Below are 12,217 nucleotides of genomic sequence, written 5' to 3'. Positions count from 1 at the left end.
CAGCAGTCCCTCTATTTTCAGTTAAAATCTTGATAAAACCCAATGATAAAGTAGTTGAAAATAATTCAAGAAAACTTATAGACCTGCCCTATCAGATATCAAAATGTACTGTAAATTTCTAGAATAAAACTGATTACAAGAAGCAAAACAAAACAACAAATGAGACACAAAAGAGCTAGTATTGCATGGCTCCATTTTACATGAAGTTCTAGAATGGGTAAAACTAATATCTGGTGAAAGTAATCACAACAGCGACTTTTATTTTTGCAGGGGCTGGGAGGGGAGACGCACTGGGACGGGCAGAAGTGATCTTTCTGATGACAAATGTTTCTTTTTTTTTGAGACACAGTCTTGCACTGTTGCCCAGGCTGGAGTGCAGCAGCATGATCTCAGCTCACTGCAACCTCCGCCTCCCAGGCTCAAGTGATTCTCCTGCCTCAGTCTCCCGAGTAGCTGGGATTACAGGCATCCGCCACCATGCCCAGCTAATTTTTGTATTTTTAGTAGACGGGGTTTCACCACGTTGGCCAGGCTGGTCTCGAACTCCTGACCTCAGGTGATCTGCCCGCCTCAGCCTCCCAAAGTGCTGGGATTACAGGCATGAGCCACCACGCCCAGCCTAAATGTTTCATGTTTTCATCCCTACCTACCTCACACCACATGCAAAATACATTCTAAATTAATTAAACCTCCAAATGTATAATGTAAAAATAAAACCATAAATATTATTCTTTCTATATATAACAGAGTTATACATATATTTTTTTGTTTGTTTGTTTGTTTGTTTGTTTTGAGACGAAGCTTCACTCGTCGCCCAGGCTGGAGTGCAGTGGCGTGATCTCGGCTCACTGCAACCTCTGCTTCCTGGGTTCAAGCGATTTTCCTGCCTCAGCCTCCCAAGTAGCTAGGATTACAGGCGCCCGCCACCACACCCAGATAATTTTTGTATTTTTAGTAGAGACAGGGTTTCACCATGTTGGCCAGGCTGGTGTTGAACTCCTGACCTCAGGTGATCCACCTGCACCGTGGGATTACGGACGTGTGCCACCGCACCTGGCCTTACAGTCATATTTTTAATAATTTAAAAGCAAAGAAGTCCTTTTAAAGCGTAACATAAAATCTAGAAGCCTAGTGATCAAAATACCACAAGTCGAATCAGATTAAATTGAATGACAGATTAAAACAATAGAAACATTTTATATGAGTCTTTATAACTCAATAAGACAAACAACCCAGCACAGAAATCGGCAAAGGGCATGAAAAGGCCATTCAGACAACACAAATGTCCAATTATCAGAAGAGTATAATCTGTGAAGAAATGCAAACGAAAATCTCACCTGCAGAAAAATGCAGATAAATACAATGAAATACTTTTCTTCTATATAACAGGCAACAAGGTAACAGGCAAACAAGGTAAGTTTGATGTTGAGTTTAGTGAAATAGGCACTCTCACCCATTGTTGGTAGGGTACAACCTGGGACAGCTTTTTGTTTTTGTTTTTGTTTTTGAGACAGCCTCACTCTGTCGCCAAGGCTGGAGTGCAGCGGCACTATCTTGGCTCAATGCAACCTCAGTCTCCCAGGTTCAAGCTATCTTCTTGCCTTAGCCACCTGAGTAGCTTGGATTACAGGCGCCCACCACCACACCTGGCAAATTTCTGTATTTTTAGTAGACGTGGGGTTTCGCCATGTTGGCCAGGCTGATCTTTTGATCCGCCCACCTCAGCCTCCCAAAGTGCTAGGATTACAGGCGTGAGCCACTGAACTTGGCCGGGACAGCTATTTGTAAACTAGCTATGTGAAAATAAAAGGCCATATCCTTGGAGTCTAGAATTCTCCTTTCACTAAGTTATCAAAAATTATATTACTTTGACCACACAAAGGTATTTATCTCTGGTTCGTGCAAACACTGAATGTTGGAAGTACCGAGTGATAATTGGAAATAAAAATCTCCAAACATCTAGTAATAAAAAGACTGATGGGCTAAATTGTGTATTTATTCATACAGAAGATTATTAGCCTGTTAAAAAACAATGAGATTTTGTATAGCAAGATCACAGGTTTTTTTAATGAAAAAAATATGCATACAGGTGTGTGCACATACCTATATATTTACTTTTTTCCCCCTCTCACTCTGTGCCCAAGCTGGAGTGTAGAAGCACACTCATGGCTCACCACAGCCTTGACCTCTTGGGCTTAAGCAATCCTCCTACCTTGGCCTCCCTAGTAGCTGGGACTACAGGTGTGTGCCACCATGCCCAGCTCATTGACTTTTATTTAACTTTTTGTTTTTCTAGACACAGGGTCTTGCTCTGTAACCCAGGCCTAAGTTTACTTTTAAACATTGTACATACACACACAGTCTGGAGAAGTATGCCTAACTTTTCGTAGTGGGCTGTCCCGACTGTGAACAACTTCTGCTTTTTACTCCCATGCACGTATTTTAAAACCTGCCGGGCGCAGTGGCTCACAACTGAAATCTAAACGCTTTGTGGGGCTGAGGTGAAAGCACTGCTTGAGGCCAGGAGTTCAAGGCTGCAGCGAACTATGACTGCGCGACTACCCTCCATCTGAGTGACAGAGTGAGAACCCATCTCAAAAACAAAACAAAAACAGCAACAAAAGCCTGTAGTACAAGTATTTGCTTTTATCAGAAGAAAAAGGAAAACAAAAAAGGAGATCCACAGGCTCTGTTTTTTGCTTTTATTATTTCTTTCTCCATTGATTTTCCAGGACTCTTTGCCTTGGCAGAAGTTTACTTGAGTAAAGGCAAAAACACGCAATGTATCATGAGCCACAGAAGTGACTTCACTCTGCTGTTCTCCCAGCACTTACCCCAAACACTGTGGCTGACACTGGGGCCTGACTCTCAGATATTTAAACCCAGTACTTCACCACCAAGTATTAGTTATTATCTCATTTAGTTTTGGGCCCTGAGAACCAGGCCTTCAATTACAGGTTGGGCAACCCTATGTGAAACTGAAACCTTCTGAGCACTGACATATTGCCACAAGTAGAAAATTCCACACCTGATGTGTGGAATTAGTGAAAGTTTTGTTTCATGCACAGAATTATAAAAAATATGTTATTATCTTCAGGTGTATAACAAATTTCTTGTTTAGATTTGGGCCCCAATCCCAAGATTATCTCATTATGCGTACGAAAATACCGCACAAAATCCAAAAAACGAAACCCTTCTGGTCCCAAGCATTTCAGATAGGGAAAACTCTACATGAACCAAGAGAACATTCGGTCTACAAGCCCAGCTTCAGCCGATTCTTTTTTTTAAGGGGATGGAGTCTTGCTGTCGCCCAGGCTGGAGTGCAGTGGTGCGATCTGGGCTCAGTGCAACCTCCACCTCCTGGGTTCAAGCAATTCTCCTGCCTCAGCCTCCTGAGTAGCTGGGATTACAGGAGCCCGCCACCACGCCTGGCTAATTTTTATATTTTTAGTAGAGACGGGGTTTCATCATGTTGGCCAGGCTGGTCTTGAACTCCTGATCTCAGGTGACCAGTCCGCCTCAACCTCCCAAAGTGCTGGGATTACAGGTGTGAGCCACGGCGCCCTGCCTCAGCTGATTCTTTCTTAAGCCAATAGTTGAGTGTTACCAAGTTAAACCATTGAAGGGGAAAGAAAGATAAACAAGACACAGCCCTAGTCCTCATCAATCTGCTCTTGACAGAAGGCAAGATGACATAAATATTAAACCAAGGGGTAAGGAACTATGCCACGGGAGGACAGAGGACCCAAGGAGACGAGTTGCTATTGGTGGGATGGATCAGTTGTCTTTTGAGGAACTAGGTCTCTAAGGCAGACAGATGGGGAAGGGTGGGCGGAGCGAAGTCACAGAGAACCAGCAGAGTAAATCACGTGTTTGGGGCCTGACTAAAGCACAGGGTGTGGGGGATGGGCAAGAGAGATTTCGGTAAGATGGTGAGAGTCATGTCATGTGGAATGTGACTTTTACTGTATAAGCTGTTTTTAAAAGAAATGTTAAAGTGACAATTCTGTTTTGGCCAAGTGCTGTTTAAAAGGGATGTTATTTTCTCCAAGTCCAAGCAATAGGAGGCTCAGGCAGTCCTACTTTTTGGACTCCATGTTGGAGTTCAGTGGTGCCATGATAGCTCAGTGCAACCCTGAACTCCTGGGTTCAAATGATCCTCCTGCCTTAGCCTCCCAAGTAGCTAGGAAAACAGGCGTGCCTCGATGCCTAGGTACTTTTTTTTTTTGGCGGTGGATAGAGGCAGCCCAGGCTGGTCTCAAACTCCTAGACTGAAACCATTCTCCTGCCTTGGGTTCCCAAAGTGTTGGGATTACAGGTGAGACACTGTGCCCCGCCCCCCCCCCCTTTTTTTAAGAGAGACTGGGTCTTGCTCTGTCACCCAGGCTGGAGTGCAGCGGTGCAATCATTAGGTCATTGCAGGCTTGAGCTCCTGGGCTCAAGCGATCCCCCTCCTGAAACTCCCAAGTAGCTGGGACCACAGGTGCATGCCATCATGCCTGGCTAATTTCTTTTTGGTGGAGATGGGGGTCTCCCTATGTTGCCCAAGCTGATCTCAACCTCCTGGGGTCAAGTAATCCTCCCGGTTCAGCCTCCCAAGCAGCTGGGACCACAGATGCATGCCACCACACCTGGCCTTTAAAATTTTTTTTGTGGAGCTGGGTTTTGCTATGTTGCCCAGGCTGGTCTTGAACTCCCAGGCTCATGTGATCCTCCTACCACAGCCCCGAGTCGCCTGGAATTACAGGCACACGCCACTGTGACTGACTCCCGAAAGACTCCTTATTTAAGGACCGCTGACAATCTACAGAGGAAAATGAATAAAGGACAAATACTCCTTCCATCCTCCGTTGGAATTCCCAGATACCAAGAAAACAAAACACAGTAGAGAGATCTTGAAAGAAAATGCAAAGCTTCGCTGAAGGCTCCCAGTTCAGAGTGGTTCACAAGTCCAACACACAGACAAGTAAACGAGGCACATTAGCAATGTATTCGTTTTGAAGAAAGCACTTAACATGAAACTTGCTTATGAAATCCTCCATACCTTTGCTAGACCTCTTTGATGTTTTCTTGTTTCCCTCGGAGGTAATTTCAATTTCGTCAGGATTACCACCTTCATCTTCAATTGCCTAAAAAGAAGGGAAAAGTAAAGTTGATCCAAAAAGTCAGCTCACACACTGCTTTCAGAGAGCTCTCAGGTGACAAGGAAACTGTATTTTTAAGATCAAAAAGCTGCTGCCGCCCTCACCACCCAGGACCTGTGGCCCATCCACTCATCTGTTATCTTGCTCTACACTGGAGACCGACTGACGCCACCAGTTCTTAGCTGGGTGGTCCCAGGCAGGTTTACTTAGGTGCTCAGTTTTTGCTTCTTCCTCCGGAACATGCGGCTAATAATAATATAGTACTTACCCTGGAAGGCTGTTGTGAGGACTCTACTAGCCATGAAAAGGAAGCACTCAGCAAACAGTAGGCTTATCTGGTTCATCTCCTTCCTAAGCCCAGAAGAACTCAAAAAGGGAAAGGCACACTCTCCATTTCCCCTGACTTTACTCACAAAATACTCTTTAACCTTCCAGGGACTCCCTCCACGCCGTGCCTGTACTCAGTACTGTCTGGACAGAATACTAATGCTCGCTGACTGGGATCCTACTGTGTGTTACGCACGAGACCCGTCACGACATGCATGACCTCATCCGATCCCCATCATGTACATTCACAACCGACTCCAGTACCTCATTCTCAACCACTACGTGATTGTGCCTCATCAGATATTGAATTATAAGAATTTCTTGGCACGCCCAGCCTCCCACCCCAGGACTCTGTCATTCACTTCAACTATGCCCATCCTCAGCACAGTGCCTGGCATCAACTAAGCCATCAGTACCGAACACGTCAATCACGATGACATCCCTAGAAACTTAGCTTCAGGTCAAGTTTTACTGATAACTTTTCCAGTCTTTACTCTCCTGTCCCATGAGCACAAGTTTTGTTTACATCATTTCATGTACTATGTTTTATCTGCAGAGGTTTGGAAGCCTCCAAGTTTCCCAGGTGGGTAAGTCTGAATTGAGATAGGGCCTGGGGGTTCCACATCTCATCTTTACCAGCAGCAACAAAAATCTCTCCTCTCAGAAGCCAGAAAAGGGACTGAAGTTCTTTCCTGGGATCAAGGAAAAGTACAATCACCAAGTCCCTCACCCTTTTCCCGGGGACAGGCAATTCTGAATCACCACCAGGAGAAGAGAAGCAATGCCCTAGGCAGGTGTCCTGTTTCCCCTTTTTGCTCTTTTGCCCTTCCTGGAAAAATAAACCAAGAAAGGGACACCAACAGGATGACAGAAACGGGAAGAGAATGAGATCAGGAACTCCAGACTGGCTTGGGTGAGTAGCAGACAGGGATACGGGCTGGCGGTATTCGTGTTTTGGGACCACATCTTGAAGAAAATGAAAAGGAGAAGGAAGAAGGAACAAATCTGTGCTCTCAGAGATGACAGTGAGTGATGGGAAGTCTCAGTCACCAGCTTGACAGGAAGATCACAGCAGCTTTTCAGGCCTATGGACCGTCCAGGGAGAAAAAAAGGATAAAGCCTCTTAATTTGGCTTAGCTGATGGGAGGCCCTGGTGGCGGGGCACCACACCTGACCAGCCGCCAATCTCCACTCTCTGCATTTTCTCTGGGTAAATATGTAGATCAGTGGGCTTCCTGCCTTATCTGAGTAAAGAGAATCCATAGTGAAAAGAAACACAAGCTTGAGCTTTTAAAAGGCCCATGTGACTCTGGCCGAGACAACTATCCACCCTTGAGCCCAGGGTTTCTCATCAGGAAAAAAAAAAAAAAAAAAAAAAAATCCCTACTTCTTCTCATCACCAATTAATAATAAAGCCCTGTGATCTCCGTAGTTCCGGAGTCAGGATGGTGGGATGTGTCACCAGCCCCACTGCCTGCAGGGGCTGGGGGGTGGGCGGCCAGGCGGAGCAACTATAGGGGAGAGGTCCCAGAGTAGCCAGGTGGAAGAAAGGCAGAGAAAGAAAGCTACAGGAATAAGGAAACCGCAGGTGGCTAACCTTTACTTGCCTCTCTGCTTTTCCTAGGGATCCTTTGAATCCCCCAAGGGAGGCGTTAGAGCCCCCGATCTGCAAATGAGGACTCGTGGTGGCACAGAGAGAAAAAGCGAATCGTGATGGCAACCACACACCGAGTGTTTACATGCGCCAGGCAGCACGCCAAGCCTGCTCCACGCAACCTTATTTAATCCCCAAACCAAAGTCCTATTGCTTTTTTGCTTCTTACAGGAGAAAAAAAAAAAGAATAGAAAAGAGGACTCAGAAGGGGTTCAAGGTCTCCTATGCCCAAGATCAGGCCACCGAGAGCTGGCAGGGTCCCCAAGTCCAGAGAGACTGACGGAGCTGGGGGAGCCCAGGCTCTGCCCGCCTCCCGGGCAGTTCTGAGGCTGGTTTTAAAGTCCACCCCGGGTCTCCCCTCATTTCACATTTCTGATCACTACCGTCAACACCACTTTTCCTTCCTGCCATGTTACTTCACCGAGCGAGTACCGGCAAACCGTGAAAACTGGATTGCGGTGGTGTTTTTTCTATTTTTCCCTTTGAGTATGTCCTACGGGTGTTTCCTTTGTGAATCAGCCCCGATTCAGGCTGGTCGGTCCCCTGTGGGTCACAAAGCATCTTCCCTGGGGAAACCAAGCGGCCGAATCAGGAATCCCAGGGCCTGGGTTCAAATCCCGACGCTGCCCGTCCTCGGCCGTGTGACCTTGGCCGAGTCCCTTCCCCTCGCCTAGGAAATGAGGGTTTCAGGGTCTCCCCTCCAGGTACGGAGGCGGGGACGAGACGAGGGGAGAACCCTCCTCTCAGTGGACGATGTCACCCGTCACCGTTTCTCCTGCACGCGTGCCGTTTTTGTGGTTCTCCCGGCCCCAATGCGGCGTTAGGATTTGAACCCAGGCCCAGCCGGCCAAGGAACTCTCGCCGGGGCCTCGGAGGAGCCGGGGGACGCGAGAGCGCCAGGTCCGGGGAGGCCGCGAACGGGGCCGGGGGCGGAAGCCAGGGCCCGCGAGCCACCGTCGCGGCCAAGAGGACCCCAGACCCACCCTGTGCCCGCCCTCGGGGCCCCAAATCCACCTTCTTCAGCCGCTCCATCAAAACGCTCTTGTTGCCGCTCGAGTCCACATTCCGTTTCCTCAGCTCCGCCCGCAGATCGATCACTCGCAGGTCGCTGAGGCGCCGCGTCCCGGTCTCTGACGAGGCGGAGCTCAGAGCCGCCGCGCCCGCCGCTCCAGAATCACCTAGGCCTGACAGAGTCTCCGCCATTCCAGGGACCCTGGCTCCGCCGCCCACTTTCCACAGAACCGGGCCGGTTTTATCAGGCTCCTAGCACAAAATGGCGCCGCCTGCGAGTGAACCGCTCCAGTCGCCCCAGCGCGCCTCGCTTCTGCGCAGGCGCACCAAGCGTAGGTTCTAGTATCCCGGTTGCAACTGCACATGCGCAGTGAGAACAACGCGGGGATGTGCGCAGACGCGTTGCGTCTCGTCAGCCTCCCGCCGGGAACTGCCGGGACGCATGCGAGCTGCAGATTCAGCGCTTGCGCGTTGTGCCGGGGAACCCGCGGTTGGTGGACGCGCGAGCGTCCTTGCTGCTAAGTACGCTGGTGGGGGCGGTGCGCGTGCGCGTGCGCGGCCGCAAAGCGGGGCGGGAGGAAACGAGTGCGTTTTCCTCTTAGGCGGCGCCATTTTGTGTTCAGAGCCGCTATAGCTGCCGGCGGTGTGCGACTGAGTCGGTGGCGAAGACGGGAACGCGACGATGGCGGAGACTCTGCCCGGGTCGGGCGACTCGGGCCCTGGCACGGCTTCTCTCGGCCCGGGCGTTGCGGAGACTGGGACGAGGCGGCTCAGCGAGCTGCGGGTGATCGATCTGCGGGCGGAGCTGAAGAAGCGGAACCTGGACACGGGCGGCAACAAGAGCGTCCTGATGGAGCGGCTCAAGAAGGTGAGGCGGCGCGGGGCTCGGGGGTGGCGCAGGAGGCCCGGGCACGCCCCCGCCTGCACCTGTCACCGCGGCTCCCGGACCCGGGGCGCCCTGGGTTCGCCCCGCGTCTTGGCCGACCCCGGCTCGAGGTGTCGGGCACCCAGGGGGCCGGCTGTGTGACCTTGGCCCGTCACCGCTCCTCTCTGTGCCTCCCTTCCTATCCTCTTTCCACCTTTTCTCCTCAAGCGCGCTCAGCGTGCGGTCTTCTCCGCTACCAGGGTGGCCCCAGGACCCCTCCTGGGGCTCCCGATCGAGCCTTGGCTCTGTGACCTTGGGCAGGTGCCTTTCTCTCTGTGCCTCAGTTTCCTCCTCCGGAGAATGGGTGTCTGGCGGACTCCAGAGCATTTACAGGAAAGGGGGCGGTGCTTGTTCTTGCCCCAGGGCCTTGGCCTTTACGAAGCTGTCCACCCGGGTCCCCCAGATCTTCTCGTGGCCGGCCCCTTGTTGTCATTTTGGGTCTGCCTGAGGCATCACCTTCCTGAGCGCCCTTCCTAATGCGCTGCCCCACCTCCTTGCCAGCTCATCCTGCGTTTGTGTCGCACCTCGCTGAAAGCAGGGGCTAAATGCAAAATATTAAGGGGTTGGGAATTGTCTGTTTCCGCAACTGGAACAAACAACTTGAGCATAGGGAGGGAGCTTGTGGGTGCCCAGTCCTGGACCCGGCAGGTGGCAGGCACTGAGGGACCTGTTGAATCTCCCCAGGCTGGCTGCTGTTCCTCCTCACCAGCGGTGGCCAGCCCTTCACCGAGGCCGGGCCAAGTGCAGCCTCTCTGTTCTAATTTGTCTCATCATATAACTTTAAAGTCGAAGGTTGGGCAGTGTCGAGTTGAGTTGCCATTTTGGAACTGGTCCTTGACCCCAATTCTGGAGCTCCTGCTCACAGCCTCCCTCTCCTTTGTCATTTGGACCCAGAGAGACGCAAGTTGTGCGGGGTTCCTCCTCCGCCTTTTGGGCTTGCGGCCCAGATAGCTGACCCGGAGTTGCTCTTTGCATGGACGGGTTTGCCTTTGTTTCATGGGAGGTTGTTACTTGTAAGGAACAGTGTGTGCCCTGCAGCTCTTAATGATGTTGTAAAACTCATCTCTCCCTAATAGGCGGTTAAAGAAGAGGGGCAAGATCCTGATGAAATTGGCATCGAATTAGAAGCCACCAGCAAGAAGTCAGCCAAGAGATGTGTTAAAGGTATTGTACGTATGCTGCTTGGGGCTTGAGTGTTCAGAGAATTTAGAGAAATGGTGTGTAGTGTGCTCTTCCCGCCTTCTAGGCTGGGAGAATTTCTCTGGTACTCGGTGTCCCCCCACTAAGTGTTAGCTTTGCTCGTCACCACCTAACAGGTAGCTCTGTCAAGGGCACAGGGAGGAGGAAAGAGATGTACAGGTGCCAAGTGCAATTAAAATATACGAAAAACGTTTCAGCTTCTGCCATTGGGATTAAAAGTCAACTAGAGAAAGACAAGCTCTTAAAGCTACTTCTACGGGTCTGAGGAACCAAATGTACCTACTTGGCTTCCTTCCTGGTTCAAAAAATAGGTCTTAACCCAAAGAAAAGGACACCAACCCGAGACCGAATAGAACTCAGCTTTGCTAGGGTCCAAAGTAGATTGTTGGGGTATTTGCACTCAGCCTATTTTTTACTATTACGGTTTTTGAATGTGAAGGTTTCATTCACAGACCGTTAAATTCATCAGGTTAAGGTGTACAATTCAGTGCTTCCTAGTGTATACACAAGGCTCTGCCACCACCACCACCGTCTCCTTCTGGATTTTCATCACCCAAAAAGGAAACCCGGTCCTCATTAGAAGTTAGTCGCCTTACTTTTCTCCCTCCAGCCCCTGGCAACTACTAATCCATGTTCTGTCCGCATAGATTTGCCTATTGTGGACATTTCATGTAGATGGAATTGCACAACATATGGCCATTTGCATCAGCTTTCACGTAGCATAATGCTTAAAGGTCATCTGTGTTGTAACATGTGTTGTAACATGTATCGATACTTCATTCCTGTTTATGGCTGATACCAGTTATTTTTGAAAGCATTGAATTCCATAAAACTTTGAAGCTTTCACTATCCCAGTTGGTATTGTTAGGTTTTATGGTGATAAGGATAATATAATTTAGGTTTCCTGTGCAGGGGGCCTGTTTTCTTGGAAAAGTGCTAAATTCAGGCAGTGGAGGATCAGTGCTTAGAAAGTAGAAAGAAATTGTAGCATTTTTAACAATTTCATTTTTTTAATAGCTTTTTCTTCTTAATGTGTTTCATAACATATTAACTGTTTAAAACATGTGCATGTAGTTTGAAAGATTAAATCTTTTAGTTAGGTTGCATAAGAGCTTTAAGTTAAAGTTTAATTTTGACACATGGTTACGTTTTTGCTGTTCTTGTGAGTGTCCGTATTTCACCTAGAAGGCCCAGCCTGAGCAGATTCAGAATGTGAGAGACTGGTCTACGCAGGAAATATAGTTTATCTCCTCTGTTTAGATGTTAACTTATGCATGATGTGAATTTTCTTTTTTTAGTGGTTGGGAAAACTGCTTAACAATAAAGTTTAAAAGTTTTTTATGTAGGTGATCATTTTAAAACTGTAAAGTTCAAGACTTACTACTCAAAATATCCTTGGCTTTTAGCAGGAATTTAACAGGGAATTTTTTTTTTTTTTTTTTTTTTTTTTTTGCGATGGAGTTTTGCTGTTGTTGCCCAGGCTGGAGTGCAGTGGTGCGGTCTTGGCTCACTGCAACCTCCGCCTCCCTGGTTCAAGCGATTCTTCTGCCTCAGCCTCCTGAGTAGCTGCGATTACAGGTGCCCGCCGCCACGCCCAGCTACTTTTTTATATTTTTAGTAGAAACGTGGTTTCACCATCCATGTTGGCCAGGCTGGTCTCGAACTGCTGACCTCAGGTGATCCACCCGCCTGGGCCTCCCAAAGTGCTGGGATTAGAGGCATGAGCCACCGCGCCCGGCCTAGCAGGGATCATTTCTAATGATCTTTGCATCATTAGAAAAACTAAACTTTAGCTGAGTGCTTTGAAGACCTGCCTGAATGTCTAGATTAAAGCTTAGGTGGATTCAAAACTACTTGGAGTTAGTGTTTTGTCAGGAAAGCTTGGATGATAAAGTTCTTCTGTTGCTATAAAAAGGACTTTTGTAGCCTCAGCTCTAGTGAGGGTTAGAAGGGCTT

The 12,217-nt window shown here is 48.8% G+C and overlaps 2 protein-coding genes across 9 annotated transcripts in view; one reads left to right on the top strand and one right to left on the bottom strand.

Moving 5' to 3' along the window:
* Window positions 1-8,571, bottom strand: part of SAFB (scaffold attachment factor B) — a 45,531-nt gene extending 36,960 nt beyond the window's left edge. For 4 of the 5 annotated variants that reach the window (XM_016934765.4, XM_016934767.4, XM_016934766.4 and 1 more), the window contains exons 1-2: window positions 8,140-8,568; window positions 5,045-5,129 (exon numbers count right to left, since the gene is read on the bottom strand). In XM_016934765.4, the coding sequence (XP_016790254.3) occupies window positions 5,045-5,129; window positions 8,140-8,328 (274 nt within the window). In that variant the 5' untranslated portion in view covers window positions 8,329-8,568. Of the gene's footprint in view, window positions 1-5,044; window positions 5,130-8,139 lie in introns of all 5 variants that reach the window. The other variant, XM_016934768.4, reaches the window with a different exon arrangement.
* The window catches only part of SAFB2 (scaffold attachment factor B2), a 35,958-nt gene continuing 32,291 nt past the window's right edge, over window positions 8,551-12,217 (top strand). For 2 of the 4 annotated variants that reach the window (XR_010153681.1, XM_054673221.2), the window contains exons 1-2: window positions 8,607-9,004; window positions 10,138-10,225. Coding sequence is in view for 2 of the 4 variants with exons in the window: in XM_054673221.2 (XP_054529196.1) it covers window positions 8,819-9,004; window positions 10,138-10,225 (274 nt within the window). In the remaining 2 variants the exon portion in view is untranslated. Of the gene's footprint in view, window positions 9,005-10,137; window positions 10,226-12,217 lie in introns of those variants that run through there. The other 2 variants (XM_054673220.2, XM_054673222.1) reach the window with 2 other exon arrangements.

The sequence above is a fragment of the Pan troglodytes genome, chromosome 20, assembly GCF_028858775.2.
Source record: "Pan troglodytes isolate AG18354 chromosome 20, NHGRI_mPanTro3-v2.0_pri, whole genome shotgun sequence".
In the NCBI taxonomy this organism is placed as follows: Eukaryota; Metazoa; Chordata; class Mammalia; order Primates; family Hominidae; genus Pan; species Pan troglodytes.
Note: the sequence above shows the minus strand (reverse complement) of the source record. Positions and strands in the feature narration are given on the sequence as shown.